The following is a 23775-nucleotide window of genomic DNA, read 5'->3' on the forward strand; positions in this document are numbered from 1 at the left end:
CAACTTTGTCAGTGCTTCAACTGTAAGTGTTTTTCTCTGGCCATCTCTGAGGCTTACCCTGCTAATTCCTAAAATCTGTGACAATCATAACTGTAATCTTTCGGCAAATATAGACACATTCTGGAGATATTCTATGTCTTTAAGGCAATCCGGGTGCTTCTGACATCCTGTGAATGACATCATCGATGTTGTCAATGGTGCGTTGCAAGTGACGAGAGGGGGAGACAGACTCTGGTGGAGAGAGACTGGCATTTGTATTGAAGCTTCTTAGGGACTATCAACAGGGAGTACAGCCGACGCAAGAGGAAAATTGGGGTATGAGAGCCGCCAGAATCCGCTCCCATCCTTCGCTACCCTGGGCCCTGTCTGACTGACAACCACCGGATCAGCACCGCAGCCGAACCACCTCTCGGATAAACCTAGTATCGGGTGAGTAGTGGACCGGGGAACCGGGGAAACCAGTGGGGAAAGAGGGCTTGATTCGGTCGAATCAGAGTCTCATATCCTGAGCGTCGGAGGGGGGGGAGGGGGCGAATGGATGGCTTTCGACACTGGAGAACGTAGGGTACCCCAGTGTGTAAGGGTGCGGTTGCGAGAATAAAGTAAAAATTCAACTAATAACATACAACATTAACTATTTGTAAAGCTGGATGGTGTATCTTTTAAATGGTGTGTACGGCTCATACACGGTTGAGTCCTAAAGCTAATTCTAGGCGACTATACACAGTAGCCACAACCATTGCTAGCTTGCCACTATTACTACACGGACAGCTGGTATTGCCACTGTAGCAGGGCAACCTTTTGTCTGAACTGTACTCAGAGGTAACAATTGTAACCAGTTCCCTTAGTTAATATCGTAAATTGTAACGTAATTGCAGTTCATCTTCCGAACGTAACTGATGTGATTTCCCCACATGATTGTTACCAGTGACTGCTTTGTAAAGGGTGACGTACTAAACAGGGAAGATGGGATGTAATTTTTACACAATTGATAAATTAGTTAGATGATTTTGGAACATGCACATAATATGCAGTAACCCAGGAAACGGAGATAAAATGGCCTGTTGTGTAGTTTTGAAAGGGGGAACCAGCCTCTTTTCATGTGATTGTGAAATCCTGCTAGCTTTGGGTTTGTGACAGCATTTCTCTTAAAGAGAACGCATTGTGATTCTATGTAGGTTACAGGCCTAATGATGAAACGAAATTAGCAAATCTGCACTGTCGTCTTTCGAGGGGGATGGCAGTACTATTACATGATGTTGAGCGTGTATGGATTAGCCTTTGCTTCATTGTATGGGCAGCTGTCCCACCAAAATGTTATGCCTGGCTGCAAACTGCAGTTAGTGTAGTAACTCTCATCCATTGATGAAGCATCTCACAGATGCATTAGTCAGCTGCAAAATCATCACTTGTCCCTGCTGTAAGTCTGCTATTGAGCTTCTCATAACCGTCTATGACACATCAAGTGTGACTACGTATTCCATAGCTGCCTGCCTTGCCTTATGAAGTCATGCACGGAGCAGTGATATTAAACGAGGTGTCACTGTTCCCCACCAAGTAATTAATGAATGGCACTTAGTGTATAGTTCTTGATTAATGCTGGTGCCCTGAATTGGGTCTCTGCACAAGGAACCCTCTTGCTGTAATGAAACCTAACTCTTTATTAACCCTAATCCATCTACTCCATCACATCCGTATTTCTGTCTGTCTGCCCCTTAGTTAGCTGTATAGCATGTAGCCTCTTCTGACAATGCCACAAGCAATGGAAAGCTTCATAGCAGTTGATGGCATAGTTTCTTACATGATATAGGGTCCCCTTGGTAGGAGACTAAATGCACAGGACTAGTCCTGCACAACTGATGACTTCTTAGATGCCTGAGTTGTTACACCAATACAACTCGAGTTAGGTTGTCTGAGAATGCTTTGTTTTTCAACGTCATTAAGCTCAGTCATGAGACACTGATGTCTGACCAATAGTTTGTGGTTAGAGGAAGGACTGTGATGTCTGAAGGCCTAAATGCATGGTAATTACACATCAGGAGTTTTAATTATGTGGTCAATGTTGTTGGATATGTTATCCTAAGACAACTGACAGAATTATATCAGTTGATATCTCATGTTGCTGCTAGGTTATAGAAAGTGTCTTGACTATAGGCTTCCAAAATTGGTTAGGAGCTCCTCTATAAATTATGCCTCATATCCTTCCTTCGCCAGCACTTGCTCTATAAAGTTCATTGCACAGAGTCGTTTCAGGGGGTTTGACACACATACAGACAGCGGAGCGCGCCGTGCCGCTCGGCGCAGCAGCAGTGCCTTTGCAGTGGCTGCAGAATGTGGCGTGGTTGAGAGAGAGCTAAATAAATGATGATCCAGCTCCAGTGTCACGTGCAGTTTGGCTCAGAAGACCCACTTCTCTCCCTCGTGTCTGCCAATTCCTACTACCCGGGGCCCGGATGAATCTAGACAGCTCTCGCCAGTCCTCACTCCCGACTCGCAGCCGGCTAGGTTGTTTCTCTGAGTCTCTCTCTCTTTCTCTACCCCCCTCTCTTTCCATCTCTCACCCTATCTATCTATCCCTCTGTTTCTCCATTCTACACTTCCGCTCTTCTGCAGTTCTACCACCCCCTCCCCCCCAGTCCTACAAATGTAATTGTGTATTGTTGAAATCCTAACAGCTGTCTGCTAATCAACTAGCTCAAGCTACACACACTCAATTCATTTGGTTGTTTGCAACTAACGGTCACCATGTATTGGGGTGTGTGGAGGGACCGTTAAGGGTTCACTTCTGCTGGTTCAAGAGGATATTTTCCATTAGCCAGCAAGTTTGCCCATGAATCATGATGATCTGTGAATCATGTTGGATTTGTATCCTGTCTGTGTCCCTATCTTTGCCCAGTTTACATGTGTAGGCTAAGCTTAATGATGTGTTTGGAATTAGTATCTGTGGATAGTTAAAGAAGATGGCATAGAAAGCAACCATGACAGTATGGGTCTCTCTCTATCCTATCAAACATCATATTGGTTCTCCACCAATCAAACCTGTGTTCTGTGTCCACAGCAAACCCTCAAGACCATGGAGCTGAGAGTGGGGAACAAGTACCGGCTTGGGCGGAAGATTGGGAGTGGGTCATTTGGAGACATTTACCTTGGTAAGTGGCAGTGCTAGCGATCTCTCTCTCTGTCCCCCACCACACACACTTTTTCTTCTTCACCCTATCCCCTAGTCCCCCCTCCACCTCTCTCTCTCTGTTTTTCTCTCCCTTTAATTTGTCCCTTCTCTAGGGACTCAACCTGATTTTCTATAATGTTTACACATTGCTTATGAGTTTGGCCCTGATTTTGTGTGTGTGTGTGTGTTTCCCCTCAGGTGCCAACATTGCCACCGGCGAGGAGGTGGCCATTAAGCTGGAATGTGTGAAGACCAAACACCCACAGCTGCACATCGAGAGCAAGTTCTACAAGATGATGCAGGGAGGAGGTAAGACCAATCAAATGTATTGTATTTCATTTTGCGTGAAATGCAAGGGAATTATGACACATTTTGCACTGAAGTACTGTCTTTCAAGCGAACACTTGTAGGGGGTACAGTATTAGCCAGTGGTGTAGCTATGTTAAGATATTCACTGAAAACTTCTGTGTGTGTGTGTCTCTTGCTCTCTCTCTGACCCAGTTGGGATCCCCTCGATAAAGTGGTGTGGGGCTGAGGGAGACTACAACGTGATGGTGATGGAGCTGCTGGGGCCGAGTCTGGAGGACCTGTTCAACTTCTGTTCCCGCAAGTTCAGCCTGAAGACCGTGCTGCTGCTGGCAGACCAGATGGTACAGCAACACCACATCCTTTCTCGTACAGATACGCTCTACTTCTCCATCCTCTCCTCTTGTCATGTCCCCGTCACGGGAGGCTGGTGGAGGCAGAAGTCGGAGGACGGGCTCATTGTAATGCATGTAATGGAATTCCTCATTCCATTCCGTGCATTACAATGAGCCCGTCCTCCGATTTCGGTTTCCCCTGGTCTCCATGTTCACCTAGCTGTGTCCTCTACTCCTGGTAAATCTAGTTAGTCTGCTGTCCCAGCTTTCTGTGCTGTTTTTTTGTGTTTTTTTTCCCCCCCTTTTTAATTTTGCTGTGTATTTTTCACCTTCTATGAACTTCCTTCCTGGTCCTCATTAGTCTGTCCTTTCCTTATTTCCTGTCCTCCTCTGCGTCCTTCCTCTTGCTCAGATTTACTCTGTAATTCTCTGTCCTTCTTTTCACCTCTAGTCTGCTATCCTAAATTGGCCTCTGCTGCTGTTAGTCTTATATACTATCTATATATATATATGCCATTTAGCTGACGCTTTTATACTATATGCCATTTAGCTGACTTACATTGCAATGAGTGCATACATTTCAGTATATATGGTCCCAGCAGGAATCAAACCCACAACCTAAGTGTTGTTAGCGCCATGCTCTACCAACTGAGCCACAGAGGACCATGGTCTTTCTCCCGTTGGTGTGCAGTTGTCACCGCTTCCTCCTGTGACCTCTCTGACCACCATCCTATTCATATTTCCTGTCCTCTTTGTCCTCCTCGTCTTTCCTTTTTCCTTCTGATTTCCGACATACTCTCTGTTGCTGATTGGTGTTGCTGTGGTTCCCACAGTGCGATGTCTTCCACCATCTCTCATTCTCTTGTTTCCGTGTCTGTGTTTTTGGATACGCCTCTCTTTGTGATTGTAGTGCATAATTACAGTACAGAACCAAGGTCTCTGATGGAGCTTCCTGCTGATTTTTTATTTTTTTATTTTTTATTTTCCTTCCTCTCCAGATCAGCCGCATCGAGTACATCCACTCCAAGAACTTTATCCATCGCGACGTCAAGCCAGACAACTTCCTGATGGGGCTGGGGAAGAAGGGCAACCTGGTCTACATCATCGACTTCGGCTTGGCCAAGAAGTACCGCGACGCCCGCACACACCAGCACATCCCCTACAGGGAGAACAAGAACTTGACGGGCACAGCCCGCTACGCTTCCATCAACACCCACCTGGGCATCGGTAAGAGGCCTCGACCATCCAAAGTCACCTCCTCCTCCTCGTTTGCAGGTTTCGTTTAATGTTATCGTTATGATTATGTGATATCACAGCTAGCAGGTGATCATTTTTCCATCTGTGACACCCACCCCCTAGTGCTGAGGTGTTGGGTGTTGTGTTCTTGTGCAAAGCTACTGCATCCATTAATCCTATCAATGTCCATTTCGGAATTTGAACATTTCAGTGGGTGCTGCCTAGCCTCTTACCCCACCATCCCACTGTATTGCAACATACACTCAGGAGGAACATTTTTTACAGCATTTTTTACAGCATTCTTTACAGCAAACCACAATAACCCCCCCCCCCCCCCCTCTAACAGAGCAGTCTCGGCGTGATGACCTGGAGTCTCTGGGCTACGTCCTCATGTACTTCAACCTGGGCTCTCTGCCCTGGCAGGGCCTCAAGGCCGCCACCAAGAGGCAGAAGTACGAACGCATCAGCGAGAAGAAAATGTCCACCCCCATCGAGGTGCTCTGCAAAGGATACCCCTGTAAGTGATTTCTGCAATCTGACTGGACTGTTGAAGATGTGTGTGTCCTTTCCATTTTGATGTTTGTAACTATGTTAAGAACTCATAAGTTATCATTTCAAAAATAACTAACGCTTTGCACTAGCAAACTACGGTCTACATCTGTTGTATCATTACGCACATCTGTTGTTGCTTATCTCTTAGTCCTTGGGTTGTTGTTAACCTTTCTCTTGTATCACGTGGTTTAATGTACACTCCAGCCAGGGATAATTAACTTAATTTCTGTGGTCTGTATTACAGTATTACACTGGTTCTTGTCTAAATATTGTATGTTTTTAAACAATGTCACAAACTAAAGAAGTCTATATGTGTATTTTTTTTACTACTCATACAGCCGAGTTCTCCACATACCTGAACTTCTGCCGCTCGCTGCGTTTCGACGACAAGCCAGACTACTCGTACCTGCGGCAGCTCTTCAGGAACCTGTTCCACAGACAAGGATTCTCCTACGACTACGTCTTCGACTGGAACATGCTCAAATTTGTAAGTTCACTTCGCGCCCATGTTTCTTTGAGTATGTGCTTTCAGCACTATTCAGTATGCGCACTGTTTTTTCTAAGGGAATTGGAAGAAATGGCTTTATTCACCTTGATTTTAAATATGTTCAAAATATGTGTGTAATCTTACGTGATCTCCCCTCTCAGGGTGCCAGCAGGACGGCAGAGGACGGTGAGCGGGAGAGGAGGGCGGGGGAAGAGAGGGACGAGCGCATCGTAGGGGTCCCACGAGGGTCCGCCGCACGTGGCCTCCCGCCGGGGCCCAACCCACCAGCCGCCAACCGAGTCAGGAACGGACCAGAGCAGGCCATCTCTAACCCCGCCTCGCGGGTCCAGCAGTCTGGTAAGCACTCCACAGAGAAGGAAAGATGGCGCTCCATCACATTCTCGTTTGTAGTCATTGGTCCTGAATATGCCTTATATCTGAATGTACAGTTGTTTAGTTTAGCGGATAAGTTCTATTCCGAAGGTTCCTAAATGTCCTCCTCTTCTCCTCCTCTTCTTCCAGGGAACACATCGCCGCGGGCGATTTCTCGTGCCGAGCGGGAGAGGAAGGTGAGCATGCGGCTCCACCGAGGGGCTCCCGCCAATGTCTCCTCCTCTGACCTCACAGCCCGTCACGACCAATCCCGAATCTCCACATCACAGGTACATAAACGCCATCCCCTGTCCCCACACACGTCATCATCCAGTGTCTGAGTCTAACCCTAACTGCTGCCTCCAGCCCACTCTGGGGAATGCCAACCGTAAAAATGTCCAGTCATCCAGAATTTTCATGCCTCTTTATTTATTTATTTTCCTCTGAGGTCTTTTTCATGTATTGGCTTCGTAGCTACTAAATGACATGGCATGCTGTAATGTAGGTTGACTTATTTGAAAAACATCATGCATGTTGTGCCACTGCAGTTGCACCCACTCTATCGCCCCCTCTCACTTTTGCACTTGTCTTTTCTGACTCATTTTTTCTCTCACTCCCCTCTTTTTTTCCGGTGCTCCCTCTGCAGGTCAGCATGCCATTCGAGCACCTCGGAAAGTGAAGCCTTAAAGCTCCACATGCACATGATACCAACAGGTGAGGTTCCGTCTCTCCCCCACACACACACTTGGAGAGCACAATGTCAAAGAACCCATTTTTTAACATGCCTATTGTTGCCATTACAGGGCTTCAAGAGATATCCTTCGCTCCAGAGTTTTTTTTTTTTCTGTTGTTTTAAAAGAAATGTTGCCAATGGGACAAAGAAGTGGATCTTGGAGAAATGGACAGCGAATCATAAAACGGTGAAAGAAAGGATGACAAGTTGGTCATGGACTGCAGGAATTTACCCCAAGCCCCCTTCCACCCTAACTTTGATGGGCAAACCCTACCACAGTATAAGGAGAAGAGAATGAATGCCCAACCCCCCCCCCCTCCTCCACTACCATATTCTCTCCTATGGTAGCTTGGACCTTGCATCTCCCTCTCTTCTACAGTGTCCTGCGTGGCTGGCAAAGATAAGACTGATTTTGTGGTCTGAACAGCCAAGCAGGTGCTCCTGTGCTGAATGCAGCTGGGAGCACTAACAAAAACATGTTCTGAAGCAGGAAAAGGTCAACTCCAAATTTGGGCTTACAGGGATTTTAACCTTTTCTGTTTACGCCACACACCAATGTACCCATGTTTGTTTTAATCAGTGAAATGTACAGAATAACAGGGGGGGTGCGATCATATTCATTGGATGGGTCCTATTGAGGCTTGGTTTGTATTAGTTTATTATTTTATGTATTTTGATTTGGGCGAAGTAGGCTACAGCTCAATAACAAGGGATGGTGAGGTGTGGATGAGAGATGGGTGGATGAGGGGTACATGAAGCTGTGAGCAGAAAGGATGAGCAAGTGATTGTTAGCTGTTGTGCTGTAATGGTTTGTATACTTAGTGTTGGGATTGTTGCCCCTTACTCTACCGATGTCTTACTGACTAGCTAATCCCTCTATTGAAGCCCAGCATTCGCTCCCTGGAGCTGACGATGACCTCTGGCTAATATCAGTCAGAATCAGGACCCCATGCAGAGGGACAGAGATGAACATTCTTTCTCTTGCTCTTTCTCTCTCTCTCCCTCTTTTATTTTCTTCTCTCTCTCTCTCTCTCTCTCTCTCTCTCTCTCTCCCCCCCCACCTCTTGGTCTCATATTCTCAACCCTCAACCTGCCTCTGTTGTTCATCCTCTCCTTCTTCCCACTTTGGCTTCCTATGATTTCAGTATGCTGCGGTCATCATATTGAGTGTGTGGGCAAGTCATACAAAGTAACCATGGGTATTTTAAGAGACACTCCAAGGCTTGGGAGACATGGGAGAAACCCCAAGCGTTCTTAATGTATTTGACAAGAGACTGCGATAAACCATTTGACCATTGGTGGTGGCTATAATTCTTAAGGTTGTTCTTAACGTCAACTTTGTTTTTGTTTTCTTTTGTTATTTTATTTTAATGCTTTTGTTTAATGGAGGTCTGATGGATGTGCTGGCTCTGTAATGGTTGAACAGGAGGGTAGGGCATGAAGTGGAATGGAATTTTTTTACTTCACTGTAAATATTTTTTTTGATTTCTGTGTAAAGCCAAAATGTGGTTGGTTGTTTTAAGGTGTAATGTAGAAAAATACATACTAAATACGTAAATTGGGGCCGGGTTCAGAATTTTAGAAAATATTAAAAAGTACTAAATTGGTATGGGTTTTAGCAATTGTTACACTGCCAGCTGGGTCATAGAACTTGCCCATTGTCTTTTGTTTTTGTGTGTTTGTGTGTCTATGTTCACAGAAGTTTAGGGCTGAAGCAAGGACTTAGAAATGCACAGTCCCCCTGCTAAGAACGCAGGACTTTGCCTCAGTATGTGAGGTCAGCTGTTGTATCATTCTCATCCATGTATGTGTCTCTCACTGTTATTTATTTTCTTAAACTACATTTTCTTCCGAGCGTTGTTGCTCCTTGTTGCTTTTTTCCTCTTGTTTTGTTTTTGTCCAGTTTGTAACTTATTAGCTGCAGCTTGTTCACAGCCTGTTGAGTCCTCGGCACTATACTGTATCCCCATCATTCCACTGTTGTGCCCTGTTCAAATACTTGAAGTGCATCCTTCCTCCCTCCTGTCCTTGAAGTAATCACTGATCTAACATGAGTGGATTGGTCAAAGAAAGCTTTCCACTGCGTGGCTTTCACCAATCACATCCTGTCAAATCAGTGATTATGGGAGGTAGGATGGATGCATTTAAGGTTGTGGAGTATTTAGAACAGGGCCATAACCTTGCCTCCAAAGGCAGTCTGTATTCTCATCCTGGTAAAGGGCTGGCTGCTTTTCCTTTAAATCATTTAAAAGGGGAGTTGATGATAGCTTCTTGATGTCATCACTCACCACAGCTTCCTATTGAGAAATGGAAGGCTCTGGATGTCATTAACCAGCACCCATGATGTCATTGATAAGAAAACAAATATTCTGGGAATCCGGTCTCAGTGATGTCACAGATTCAGATGAGGCTGGAGGAGGTAGAAATTGGAGGACGGGCTCGTTGTAATGAATGGAATCAGGAATGGTGTCAAACATGCATTTGATGCCATTCCTCATTCCGTTCCATGCATTACAATGAGCCTGTCCACCAATTTCTACCCCCACCACCCTCCCCTGCACAGTTTCTGGTAATGACCTGTGTGTGTTCAATGTCCTCTTGACAGGCCAGTGAGACCCAGTGGCAATGTAACAGAGGGGAGGGGAGGGCTAGAGCTGGTCAGGGATGGGTTATGGGGAATTCACTTTATGTATTGTGTACTGATATCTTGTACAGTTCTTTAACACACTTTAACTTTATTTACAACAGTATTTGTGTATATTTTATGAAGTAATAAAAAATAAATAAAAAACCGTTCCTCACAATGTTTGGTTTTGAGCATTTTATTTATTTTTTGTTCCTTATATTATGTCTTAAATAGGAATATAGTTCAGAGAGAAACATTTAGGGATACTTTATTATGCACTAATGTTTTGTGTAAGACACTGAGTTTACATAGTAGAAGCTAGTATAATTGTCCTAACTTGAAACGACAAGTCAAACCATTTAGGTGTGAAAAGTCAAGGCCTGGACTTTGTTGTCTGGCTTTGTTGACCTTGCCTTTATGTAGAAGGGGTGGGGGTCTACAACAATGAGCACATGCAAGACCAGCTGGCACTCCAGTTACATCATTTTTCATGGGAAAACATCTCGATGCACTGCGCTTGCGTGGAAAAAGCACTGGAGGAGTTTCCCTTGCTAGCACAGCATACTGTACTGATCATTGAGAGGTAGGGAAAACAATAACGGTGCTGGAATCATTGGAGATAGAAAGAAGCCCCGTAGATGATTGCATTATTTTAGTCAGTGAATAAATTGAGTTTATCTGAATGAGATGGGCTATTAATATAGTCCAAACTTTAGTTTCGTTGCTTTTGAGGAGTTTGCCAGCGAACAGATAGCTAACGATGCTAGCGGCCAATGCTAGATAAAAGCCCATCTCTCTGTCTGGGTGTAAACATGGTGTAACATTATAGGTGCTTAGATAGTGCTGTTTGAGTGTTGTAAGATTACGTTGATTTTTTTTTATTTATGTGCATGGGTTTACGGCCATAATTAATCTATAGGAAAAATTAATGCTTGGACTCAGACAGCCGCAGCGCGTGCACATCAAACAACAACTGCAGCAGAGGAGGTAAGCCACGGCTCGCGCTCTGTTGTATGTTTTGAATGGGAATCCGAGAATGATGTCTCAAACAACAACCAAATGAAACGTAGATAAACTTTATATAATATTGCGATAAGCTTGGCAGATGTTTGTTATCACATCTTTCCATAATCAATCAATCGTTATACATCATGATTAGGCCATTGTTGTATTCATATGATACAAGACTGCTTAGCAGCCGCTTTTTGCTTCCACCATGTTTTCATCACTTACGCATAACATAGTATTTTTTACGCAAAGTAATTGCTTTAGCTATATTATAATTTACAGAGGATAGAGCTTTTTGGTGTTGGTGGTTCATGTTTCATCATTGTCTCCTAGCTAAAATACACTTAGTGTAATAATGCCTGCCTTGGATGACTGACGGGATTCAGGTCAAAGTACAATAGATATTTTGAAACGCACCCTCGGGTTTAGTCAGCAGGGTTGAACTCAACTGTCTTTGGATGCTATGAACACCAGCCGCAGACACCATATTTGATGCTTAGTTTGCTTGCAATGCTCAATCATTTTGACCATCTCGCCATGATCCACCTCTTCCAAGACTTATCCTTCATTTATCAATATCTCTGTCAATTAATCAATCTATTCTGTTTATTACACATTCCTCCTTATATTCACTTGTAATTTAGTCATATGCAATTTGGCATTCATTTCCCATAGTCCACACAGAATTCCACCTCAGTAGATTGGCTATCATCACCAGGCCTCTCTGGTGAAATAGATTTAATCTCAGTGAAATGAACCTGAATTAATAAAGGTTCAATAAAAAAAATCATCCTGTAGAGAGGCCTTTAAGAGAAAACAAGTGTGTCAACTGTTCCAGTGAGGTAGCTAACGCTCGCAGGCCAGGGATCATCAAGCAGAGTGTGAGTCACTGACAGTCAGGGCCTCTATATTTAGCTATTCATTTCATATGGGCTGTTATCTCTTTATCAAATCAATGTTATTCACAGTGATTAGATTATCGGTTTCTGGGAATCCGGACTGATGCATATTATAACCCATTGATCGTTAATAAACCCTGCAGGTTTGAGCACAGGGGTGTGTGGAGCATCAACCTTGCCTTTAATGTGGCTTGCTTTTGTATTGAAATGTGGGGTAGTGTGAATTCACATACATACACAAACAAACAGGAATACAGGATAAATGATAAAGGATGTTAGTTGTTGTCACCATTACATTACACGACCATGACAGCAACCTACACATCTGCTGCTGGTTAACTGGGTCAGTCAGGCCACATTTGGTTTTCTGTTAGAAATCAGTATGACCCTTATTGATGAAACTGACGTAACAACTTGCAAATGTGGTGATGTTAAAAGTCCAGTATGTAAATTCAAGCTTTCTAAAAGCTTTGTAATGGTTGTAATGACTATGCTTAATTGATAGTGATCAAGGAATGAGATCCCTTGAAAGAAATATTTAGTTTACGAACACTGTTTTAGTCCGGAAAAGCGCTTTCAAAAATGGAATGTCCTACCAGACACTCTGTTTGCACATAAACAAGTTGTTACTGCCGGGGGTGTTCTAGTGGAGTGGACTCACTGATTTTTGCCTTTCTGTCTCTGGTGGCTGCCTCTGTGAATCGTGTGCACATTGCAAGTCCATTTCTGGGGGATTACATTATTATTAGGGAGGTTGTTGTTGTTTGGAACTTCAAGCTGAATTTCTCTGCAGTGGCCAGAGTTAGCAGAATTCCAACAAACATACACCCTGCTCCTTTAAATCAAATCAAACTTTTTATTTGTCACATGTATCGCATACAGTTGTAATTGACGTAGTGAAATGCTTTGGAATCTTGCTCCACGCTCAACAACAGCAGTCAGCAACAATCAACAAATAATTAAGGGAGACCTCTTGATCAGTGTTATCGGGGCTAGACCAGAATTAACCAGAATTGATGATTTGCTGAAGGCTAAGGTCCGTCACATAGACATGTCTTTAAATGTAATTTCACCCTTTTCCTGTCACTCAACCATGGAAGCCTTCATATTGTAACTGCCAACCTAGAAGACTACATGTCTAGGTGTCTCATTTGGCTCTTCGTCAGCCTGATGTACCAAGTCTGTCCTTTAGTACCTAGTTTGTCTCTGTGCAGCCACATCTGGGTCTGGGTGACCCGGTCTGGGACTGGGACCATACACTCTTACCATGGGTGGCTGTGGCAAGCTGTCCGACCGGAGCTCTGTGGGCATTTGATTATGTACGTAGCCTATTTGTGTCTGTCCTCCACTAGCCCCTGCCCTCTGAGAACAAGGAGAAGAGGAGGAGAGGAGGAGGAGGAGGAGGAGTAGGAGGAGGAGGAGTAGAATTTGGGTCAGCGGCCCTCTCGGCCCACGTCACACCAGAATTCTCTATTTGACTGATTCATTCTGTTCCTGTGTTCTCTCAACCTCCATCACCCTCCTCCCTCCCACCTCCTTCTGGCTCCTCTTTTTTTTTTTCTCTCTCTCTCTCTCCTTCTTTATCTCTCTCTCTCCTTCTCCCTCTTTTTCTGCTTATTTTTGTCTCTCTTGACTGGCATGCGGTTCCACGCATCAGAGAATGCTCCCCTGGGATTCAGCCTCTGTGTAGATTGCTCAATTGAAGCAAGTAGTAGCTTGATTGGTATGCTCCAGATGAGTCTGTGCTTCATTTGTTTTTGATAACCTAGAAACCCAGGCTTAATCAAACGGACCTGCCACGAAACATTTCTTCCGATTGCGGAATAAGCCAACATTCAACATTGCATGTGTGCCCACACGCACGCATGTGTGTGTGTGTGTTTCTGTGTATTCATCATTATCCAGCAGACCCCTAAACCCTCCCTATCCCCCTGGTTTCTCCCTCTACCCCCAGATGGAAGAGCTGTGGAGGCGTGGCATGCCCCTGTCAGAGCAGCTGGGGAATGACTTCCCCGTGGGTCTGGCCCCAGGGCCCCCGGCCACGGCGTCCCCGTCAGGGTCCAACACATCCTGGGTACCAGAGGCCCCCGTGGTCACCCCAGAGCAACCCATCTTCCTCATGACTTCCACTGCCCAGACTGTGTCTGGCTTCTTCGTGTGGACCGCCCTGCTGCTCACTTGCCACCAGGTAAGGGGGTGGTAAAGAGAGACACACACACACACACACACACACACACACACACACACACACACACACACAAACACACAAGCAAACATAAATGTCACATACTCATACTCTCACACATGCACTCAGTGACACATTAACACACACACACATACACACACACACTGACATTATACTTTTATCTCAGTACATGTTTCATCTCTAGATACTAGTGAGGCATCAGGCCTCTCTGTTGCCTAAGATGGCTGCCTGCTGTACTGTGGGTATTCCAGCGTGGCATTTACACATCAAACTGCAGATAGGAGCTGCAGCAGCAGATCAACACTTCCTCTCTCAGATTCCTGATGTCTGCCAAGTCCAGGTTGATTATGCACCCTGAAAGACACCCAGCGTGGAACACCTCAGGCTACTGGGCCATGAACGAGGTGATCCTTCCCTCGTACTGTTCTAGTCCACCGCACTTGGTTTAGGTTTACGGTACAGGCCTGTTGGAGGTTGATGTATTGGGTTTCCCCCATTACTATGTAAAGCTCATTTAGTTTTACTGACCAGTGTTATGTAAAAGTGATCTATTATTGTGCTGAAAGGCCCAGGTTAATGATTACCTCCTGTGCGTTTGCTTTCTGCTCATACCTAAAGGGTCGAGGATGAGCCGTCGCTCTGACAACAGGTGCACCCAGCTCCGCTGTGACATCACAGAGTGGGGGCTGTTGCCTAGCAACAGTGCTGGCTGGGCGCAGGGCCCTCTCTCTCTTTCTCTCTGTATGCGATCGCCCGTTGTTTGCTATTTTACCAAAGGTGTATGTGCACAGGCCTGGAAAGGGGATAGGTGGAGTATTGTGTAAGTGGAAGGGAAACGGATGAAGCAGACAAAGGTTGCTGATGACAAAAGGCCTGCTCGTCCGAAATGGAAAAACTAAGTCCACCCATTGAGACGAATCGTCAACACCCACACTCAAACATAAACACACAGAGACCAACTCACTCACACAAACCCACATACTGTACACCTGCTTAGGCTCACATACACACACACACACACACACACACACACACACACAGCCAATGTTATGATAGCGCTCCCCAGGATGTGGGCAGGACCTCCAGTCTCTGTCACAGCCCCTGAGTGCTGGTGAAAACACACATATTGATTTCATGTGAAAGTGGTTTCGGCTAACCCATTTAGCTCACGTTGACTTAGCTGTGGACTCTCTGTCAGGGAGGAAGCTGTGAATATTCAAACACAATCACCCTCTTTGTCTATTAAACTGTCAAGTTTAAAGTTGTCAAGTTACAGTACTCACCTGCAACTTAAAATATTTTTTATAGAATGTACTGTAATCTCTATTTCTTATTATCTCTTATTGAAAGTTATATCTTTTCAAGTCCTTTTAGTGATAATGTTATAAATAAAGATTGTCTCTCTCCTCTCCTGTCTCACCTGTAGTAACCCTGTCCCTCTTTCTTTTTTCTCTCTCTCTCTCCCCCCCCCCCCCCCCCCCCTCTCCTCTTCCCTCTCTCCCCATATCAGATCTACATGCACCTTCGTTACTACAGCTCTCCCAACGAGCAGAGGCACATCGTGCGGATCCTCTTCATCGTTCCTATATACGCCTTCGACTCCTGGCTCAGCCTCCTCTTCTTCACCAACGAGGAGTACTACGTCTACTTTGACACGGTCCGCGACTGCTACGAGGGTGAGAACTAGTGCACCCCCCCCCAAAGATGCCCATATTTCCACAAGACATTTCCGGTCCACCTAGTGTTCCAGTGTATATGTCTGTGTGTTTATGTATATGTCTTTCCGTACACACTTGTTCTGTGTCCCAGTAGAAGAGTGTGTGGGAATCTGCTCTGACCCTAGTGACAGATGGCTTATGCGGTCTCTCTGCCTTTACGACGGCGGCCATCTTTGTTCTCTTGTTGTTTCCAAGGCCTGCTGGGATTGCTGGGGAGGGGAAGCCTGTTCCCTAGCAACAGTATGCAAACGACTGAAGCCTTAGGAAGAGTTTTAGAAACCACTTACTTATGAACAGATAAATCTTCTGGCTTTGTTCTCTAGCTACTAACTTGCTGTACGGGCATCACAGTTCCTTCTAACGTTATGTTTAGCGGTCACAAACACTCCTGCATTGACCACAACGTAGGTGGTGAACAGTGCTCTTATTCATGTTAATTGTCTTTTTGAGAGTCAATGACATTTTGTAAAGTCGTATCAAAATGATGTGCCTGTCGGACTTCAAGAAGTCCTTGTTGGCCTCCTTGTTCCTTGTGTGAAAGTATGCGAGTGTGTGAGAGATTCCTTTACAATCCACTGCATGTTTTGTCTGTGTCAAAGAATGCTGTGTTATAGTGTGTGTGTGTGTGTGTGTGTGTGTGTGTGTGTGTGTGTGTGTGTGTGTACGTCGGCAGGGGATCTGACAGCCTTGCCAGGCTGCCCACAGTGGGCTCCCCTGCCCGGCAGCACATGGCACACCCGGGACAGGACACGCAGCAGCTGTGGCCCCAGGGCTCCACACCACTAAATATAGAGAGGAGAGACCCAGTGCTGTAGTACAATCAGACACACATAAGCACAAACATACTGTGCGTTCATGCATGCTTGCACATACACATACACACACACACACACACACACACACACACACACACACACACACACACACTGTGTTTGTAGTATTTCTCATAAGGGTGCCACTAGGAACCCTCCATGCTGACTGCACATACTTCTATGAACAATGCATTGAAATTATGCAATTAAAGTAAATGGAGGGTAGATGTAATAGACAGATGTTATTTGTCTCCTATGTGTTAGAGAGGAGACAGAGAAGCAGAGAGAGCCGTAAGTAGCGTTGAGTCCTGTAGGCCTCAACGCTGCCCTCAAATTAGCTTCAACAGAACACCTGGAAGAGCAGCTGAAACTACGCTCCACTCAGTCAAGGACACCAATTACAGCGATCAGAGTCAAGGAGTGAGAAAGAGGGAGATGGCGAGAGGATAAGACAGAGAGAGAGAGAGATTGAGGTGGAGAGAGTGTGAGATGGAGAGAGATATGGAGAGAGAGAGACGGACCTGCACACTCCTGCTGCCCCGGCCAACTGGAAGTGATTGAGTCTGACTAGAGAGGCTTTTCTATGTCAACACAGTCAAGTCAACTCTCTCAGACTATCTCTGGGGAGTCACGACCTACTGTTGGCTTCGCCGTTCATTGGAACGTTCATTGGCGTTGATCTATAAAGCTCTGTGAATCTCTACGAACCATTAACATCTCCTAGAGAGCTCTATATAATCATTTGTGCCCATGAGAGGAGTGAAAGATAGTGTTTTATTAGGTTGTTACAGTCTATAAATAAAAAGTGTTGCCCTAGCATTGTACTAAATCAACTGGAGTGATTCTATCCAGCTTATTGGACTATAATGGTAATAGAGCTGTTACTAGGCTAGAGAGAGAGTTGGAGATAGGTTGTCCCAAACAGTGGGGGAGGGTGGCTTGCTATTGTGTGTGTGTGTGTGTGTGTGTGTGTGTGTGTGTGTGTGTGTGTGTGTGTGTGTGTGTGTGTGTGTGTGTGTGTGTGTGTGTACACAGTGGGACAGAGCAATGTTGATCCAAGCTAGAATAGAGGGCGGTGTAGCTGGAGGCCATTGGGGACAATGACCCAATCTCCCCTCTTGTCCTGCCCTCCTCTGCTCTGCTCTGCCCTCTGCATTGACACACAACACAGCAGCATTAATCTCCTGGGAAATATAGGAGTCTAACCAATACCAGTATTGTCTTTGGAACTCTCTTTCTGACAATCTAAAGGCTTTTCAGGCTGTTGGGGCTTTTAAAGCAGGCCTTTAGACACATCTTTATCAAAGATAAATACAGAAGCACTGTATTTGCTGTGTGTGAATTCTTTCCTTCTCATACATGTCTCTGGGAGGTTCTCATGGGGTGTTTATTTGATCCAGCTGGACCAACATAAACATACACAGATGGGGGATAGATGTTCTGTTTTGGAATCTGAGGATATCGAAAGAAATAAAGATAGGAAGCTTTGTTGGGCTAACTAGTGACAGACTGCAAATGTGATTTTTAGACCCCTTCATATCATATATATCTTCCTGAAGTTTCTTTTCTTCCTATCTGTCTTATAGCCATAGGCACAAACTGTTATTTCCCCATACTCCTCTCTGCTAACATGTGTCTGTATCACTGTGTGTTCCTCTGCAGCGTTTGTGATCTACAACTTCCTCAGCCTGTGTTATGAGTACCTCGGAGGGGAAAGCGCCATCATGGCTGAGATCAGAGGAAAACCTATTGAGTGAGTGTCTTTGTGTCTGTGTCCTCTCTCTCTCTCTCTCTCTCTCTCTCTCTCTCTCTCTCTCTCTCTCTCTCTCTCTCTCTCTCTGTCACTAACTAACTTAATGTATCTGGGTTTTTTATTAGAATTACTGATAAATAATAAATGTTCAAATAATTTCATTGAAGCATTACACAAATGCTGTACATAATGTGTTTCGATTTGAAGGCCTAAAACCATCTAATATACCCAAGAACAGATTGGATCGTGACGATAAAGACAGTTAAAACGTGTTTCTTCTCTCCTCCAGGTCCAGCTGTGTGTATGGGACCTGCTGCCTCTGGGGCAGAACCTACTCCATCGGCTTCCTCAGATTCTGCAAACAGGTACTGTATGGATCACACCTTCCTCAAACCAAGTATTTGTGAGCATATGTTGCATTTCTGCATTTATTTTTGAATGATGTCAGTTACTCTCTGCCTTTCATACTCTATGGATGCTTTGTGGTGACAACATTAAGAAACATATGGCTCTTCTCTTCATATGACTCCATCTCGCTGCATGGTGTGTTGTGATAATGGTTTGCATTCCCATCCCTCCCTCCCTCTCTCTCTCAGGCCACTCTACAGTTCTGTGTGGTGAAGCCTCTGATGGCCATGATCACTGTGCTCCTGCAGGCCTTTGGGAAGTACAGAGATGGAGACTTTAAGTACGTCACAGAGCGGCCATTCGCTGTCCTTCATTGGCACTCTTTTGTATATGCATCCCTGTCTTCAATACACATGTTCAATTATGTTTTCTCATAATAACTGTATGTCTTAAAAAAGACATACACACACACACACACCAAACATTTCTTTAACCATTCATATGAAGTGAAGGCTTAACCAATCATAAAGGGAGTCATGAGTCAACCAGTGCTTTTTCCTTATACCTGTCTGTCTCTCTTTCTCTCTCTCTCTCCCTCCCTCCCTCCCTCTCTCTCTCCAGCGTGGCCAGTGGGTACCTGTACGTGACCATCATCTACAACATCTCTGTCAGCCTTTCGCTGTACGCTCTCTTCCTGTTCTACTTCGCCACGCGAGAGCTGCTCGTCCCCTACAGCCCCATGCTCAAGTTCTTCATGGTCAAGTCCGTCATCTTCCTCTCCTTCTGGCAAGGTGAGGAAGGCTCTTTCCGTGCTCACGCACGCACACACACACGCACCACACACACACACACACACACACACACACACACAAGGTGATAATTCTGCATCCAAATGAGTTCATTATTGGATAATCCCATATACAGTGCCTTCAGAAACCAGAAAGTAATTGATTTCTATGCAAATCAGAGACCCTATAAAAACAAAGATATTAATTCCAAAATTACATGAACTATTATCCTTGCATTAAGATCAATTCATCTTATTGAGTGATTTGTTGATGACATTTTTGCATTTTAGCTAATTTTAAGAGTGTCAAAGCAAAGGGTCTGAATCTGTATTTCAGTTTTAGTAAATTTACTGAAATTTCAAAAAACGTTTTTTCGCTTTGTCATTCCGGGGTATTGTGTGTGGATTGATGGCATATTCTTTTAATTTAATCAATTTTAAATTGAGTCTATAACATAACAAAATGTGGAAAAAGTGAAGGGGTCTGAATACTTTCTGAAGGCACTGTACCATAGCAAATTGGGGAGCGTTCTTGCCTCTTTCGCAATTGCAGAGACATACAGTATAGCCTAATACTGTCGCCCTAAATCTTATCTATCATATTCAGCCTGTTGGTCCACAGGGTTGATCTGTTCTCTGACCTCCCTCCCTCTTCTCTCTCCCTGGTACCAGGCATGCTGCTGGCCATCCTGGAGAAGTGTGGTGCCATCCCTAAGATCAACTCCCCCGAGGTGTCTGTGGGAGAGGGCACGGTCGCCGCCGGCTACCAGAACTTCATCATCTGCATCGAGATGTTCTTCGCCTCCGTGGCCTTGCGGCATGCCTTCACCTACAGGGTCTACATGGACAAGAGGCTGGACTCTTACGGTAAGACGGGGAGAGAGAGGGAGGGTGCTTGATAGAGAGAGCAGAGAAAGGAAATGGCTGTGGAGGTCTAAAAGGTCTAGACTGAGGGATGGGAAGTGATTACTAGTATTACTAGAAATGTTGAGTCAAATAGTTCTCGCAGTCAAAACATGTGTCTTTATGGAGTATATTTGCTGATCTTTGCAACCAGTTGTTCATTTTTCCAGAACTATACTCAGTGTTTGTCCATGCCATGGCCTTTCAACTGCCTTATTATATTTCAGCGACTTTGTTCAACTGCCTTATTCTATTTCAGCGACTTTGTTCAACTGCCTTATTCTATTTCAGCGACTTTGTTCAACTGCCTTATTCTATTTCAGCGACTTTGTTCAACTGACCTATTCTATTCTCTTTCTTTTATTCTACTTTCTCTCCTGTGTCCACTCCCTCCCCATCCATGGTTTGGCCATTCTGGTCTTTTTCTTCCTGTTGAATCCCTCCATTTCTCATTTTACTCTACCCTCCCTTTTATATTGATTAAATATTCATCTTCCATATACTTTGATACACCATCCTCTTTTTCCATCCCCCCTTTTACTCTTTCCATCCCTCCCTCTCCTTCCCACTCTCTTTGTGCTGCACTATAAGGGTCGTTTCCTATCTATGGACAGTACGGTAGGTCTAATGCTAGCTGTGTTTGGTCTCCCCCTGCTTCACTACTTTCTGGTGACCTCCATGTCTGTGATGTTGCCTATATTATTATTAGTTATACTATGATTTTGTAACTATTTTCATAAAACCTTTTTTGTTCTGCTTGTAAATGCATTTTGATTTTCACCATCTTCAGTGTTGTTATGCACATATTTTGTACTGCCATCAATCCATGTGCTGCTTTTTTGTTGTGTTTTTACAGTTTATATTTGAAGTTCATGTTCTGTATGCAGTGTGTTTACACACTGTCTTCCCCTGCACTGCACTAGGCGTTCCATTGGCTCTGTTGTGTTCAGTGTTATTATGTGGTCTTCCATTTTGTTGAGTCATGACTCTCCAGACACCCACTTTACACAGTTCCACTCCTCCTCACATTATCCCTTCTTCTCTCCCTTTCCATGAGTCCACTAACACCCACCCCCCCACCCCTCCTTCTCCTCCCAGGTCGCTGTGCCCCCATGAAGAGCATCTCCAGCAGCCTAAAGGAGACCATGAACCCTGGGGACATGGTCCAGGACGCCATCCACAACTTCTCCCCTGCCTACCAGCAGTACACCCAGCAGTCCACCCTGGAGCAGCAGCGCGGGGGCCCCCCCGTCTCCCGCAGTCACAGCAACCTAAGTACCCGGGGGGACAACGAGAAGACCCTGCTACTCAGCTCCGATGACGAGTTCTGAGATACACCCCCCCGCCCCCCCCCCCCCCCCCCCCCTCTGCAGTGACACCGACGGGATGCCCTACCCAGGGAGAGAGGGAGAGTGAAAAGAAGAGGGAGCTTAGAGAGTGGGGTTTATGGACATTATAGTGCTGTACCAAATGGTCGAAGATCAGAGAACGCTTTGGCTGATCCACTTCATTGCATACAGTATACAGTATGAATACACTGTGCTAATATTCACAAACAAGCAACCCACTACATAGAGAGGTCATTTGCTCATGGAAAATACATACCACTGCCAAAATGGATCAATATAATCACATACACACATGCATACACCATTAACGGGACCCCTCAGGCTGTGCTTTAACGCTACAAAGGACTGTCACACATACACGCACCACGCCAACATGAGTGCCATCTTCATTTTAGATATTGTGAATCATAGAGCATCCTCCATTTTGTTTTCATTGGACTTGATGGTCCCTCATCCCCTCCCTCCTCACCCTCCGGCCAGCTCGGCCTCCCGCTGACATGTTGCCAAATAGAGGGAGATCCTGCCTGGTCAGCATGACTCTCTCTGACTAAAGATATTTAGATTTGAAAGTGACTTATTGGTCGCGTCTTTCTAAGGGACCCCAGAAACGCTGGACCTTATTTTATTTTTTACTATACTTTTTTTGTTTTGATGTTTACTGACCTTATGGGTACACTTTACATTTGTAAACTAGTCCTTTAGGAAATGAGATATAAGGGAGATTCTAATTATTATGTGTGTGTAAATGTTTTTGCGTGTGTGCATGTATGTGGGTGCGTTCGTATGAACAGTATGTACAGCAAGAGAGCGATCGTATAATTCCGTTTGTGAGGTCACAAGGGGAGTCTCCCGGTTTGGGAATGTCATTAGTGTTGTTGTTGTTGACGACGTATTGAGGGAACAGCTGTGGACTGAGGTTTGGTGTGGCCAACAGACAGCGCCCATGCAGATTACAGATTAAAGAGGGACAGGCTTCTCAGCAGAGCTGGACCAGTCTCGCAGCCGACGGGATTATATTCCTGTAATTGGGGCATTATGATCGGGCATGCTTTTACCGGCACACCGGCTGCCAGATTACAGTAGTGAGCAGGCTACGTAGAGAGGCTACGTAAAGATGTGCCCAACCAAGTAGCTTACCAGATAGGCATTATAATTGCACTCATGTTTTGAATTTTAAGCACTAGGTTTACATGCAGACGTTTTAAAAAGGCAAAACTCTTAAAATGTATGAGTCAGGAACGAGGGCATTATCATAGAGACGTTGGAAGTATACCAAGGGGATGGACTGAAGTCATATCAGCAGCAGCCACTGGTTTTAACTCGATTATCATATCCATTACAGATGTTAGAGGGAACACACAGAACACATCATCTACTGTTCTAATGCACAATATGTTGTATTTGCTGAGTATGCCATCAGTGGAATGACCAGCAGAGGGCGTCAGTGTACAATATCAGCTGTGCTGCTTGAAAAGCAATTTCAATGGAGAATCTCCATTGAACTTGGATCCTGTCCCGAAACAGCCCCCAACCCCAAACCCATACCCCTGGCCTAGACAGTTGTGTAGATCAGAAAGATCTGTAGATGAATACAGGTATAAGCAAGATGGCCAATAGTCCACCAATCCTATGAGAGGGCAAGGTGGATCTGCTAACTACTGACTTGGTTATTCTTTATCTTTTCAGATCTCCACAAGTGTCTAGGGGTTGTTTCAGGACAGGACCATGGTCTTGATTACAGTAGTTATGTTCTGCATCTAGGACACCAGCCCTAAGCAAAGTTAAATTACTTTTTCGTACTTTGTCCTCAAACGTAACAGGAGTAGGAGGAGAATCTTCATCAACAGACCTTCAACTGATTTTATTGCTGCAATGCTGTTGTATCTTATTAATAAAATGAATATATTGTTCCTGAAAAGATATGATATTGTATATAAAGTTGAAATGATGAATACTGCAAGAACATTAATGATGATGATTATAATGGTGTACAAGCTAAGAGAGCGTAGTTCTGTACTGTCTTGGCTCCATGTTGCTTTTATTGTTTTATAAGTTACTCTTCATTTGTATACTGGTATTATGCTTCATAGATTCTGATGCTATTTTTTGTCTTTGTGGTGTTCTACAACCAGAAAATAAAAGACGGAAGTATATTCAACAAAACTCTTGACCTTGC

At 44.7% G+C, this 23775-nt stretch overlaps 2 protein-coding genes across 3 annotated transcripts; both read left to right on the plus strand.

Moving 5' to 3' along the window:
* Positions 1–272: 272 nt before the first annotated feature.
* Positions 273–9062, plus strand: LOC310810172 (casein kinase I). The gene is made up of 11 exons (XM_083677843.1): positions 273–429; positions 3059–3149; positions 3368–3478; positions 3671–3819; positions 4809–5037; positions 5393–5563; positions 5937–6085; positions 6247–6442; positions 6608–6747; positions 7104–7171; positions 7261–9062. Exons 2-10 carry the CDS (start codon positions 3074–3076, stop codon positions 7134–7136), a joined length of 1254 nt encoding a protein of 417 aa, XP_083533969.1. The 5' UTR covers positions 273–429; positions 3059–3073; the 3' UTR covers positions 7137–7171; positions 7261–9062.
* Positions 9063–10358: 1296 nt separating this feature from the next.
* Positions 10359–23746, plus strand: LOC310809690 (transmembrane protein 184B-like). Of its 2 annotated transcripts, XM_083677090.1 has the most exons (10): positions 10359–10399; positions 10736–10803; positions 13678–13911; positions 15440–15605; positions 18122–18212; positions 18502–18577; positions 18809–18900; positions 19182–19351; positions 20020–20214; positions 21349–23746. In XM_083677090.1, the coding sequence occupies exons 3-10, from the start codon at positions 13678–13680 to the stop codon at positions 21579–21581; spliced, it is 1257 nt and encodes a 418-aa protein (XP_083533216.1). In that variant the 5' UTR covers positions 10359–10399; positions 10736–10803; the 3' UTR covers positions 21582–23746. The 2 variants fall into 2 exon arrangements, with proteins under 2 accessions (XP_083533216.1, XP_083533215.1); XM_083677089.1 differs by lacking the exon at positions 10359–10399 and having other exon boundaries at positions 10410–10803.
* Positions 23747–23775: the final 29 nt, after the last annotated feature.

Source organism: Argentina silus (assembly GCF_951799395.1).
Source record: "Argentina silus genome assembly, chromosome: 9".
In the NCBI taxonomy this organism is placed as follows: Eukaryota; Metazoa; Chordata; class Actinopteri; order Argentiniformes; family Argentinidae; genus Argentina; species Argentina silus.

Excerpts from the sequence above, each read along its gene's own strand:
- LOC310810172 (XM_083677843.1), top strand. The coding sequence starts at position 3,074 with ATGGAGCTGAGAGTGGGGAACAAGTACCGGCTTGGGCGGAAGATTGGG. Across the intron at positions 3,479-3,670 it reads CAAGATGATGCAGGGAGGAG|TTGGGATCCCCTCGATAAAG; the intron begins GTAAGACCAATC and ends TCTCTGACCCAG. Across the intron at positions 5,038-5,392 it reads CAACACCCACCTGGGCATCG|AGCAGTCTCGGCGTGATGAC; the intron begins GTAAGAGGCCTC and ends CCCCTCTAACAG.
- LOC310809690 (XM_083677090.1), top strand. The coding sequence starts at position 13,678 with ATGGAAGAGCTGTGGAGGCGTGGCATGCCCCTGTCAGAGCAGCTGGGG. Across the intron at positions 18,213-18,501 it reads ATCAGAGGAAAACCTATTGA|GTCCAGCTGTGTGTATGGGA; the intron begins GTGAGTGTCTTT and ends TCTCTCCTCCAG. Across the intron at positions 18,578-18,808 it reads TCCTCAGATTCTGCAAACAG|GCCACTCTACAGTTCTGTGT; the intron begins GTACTGTATGGA and ends TCTCTCTCTCAG.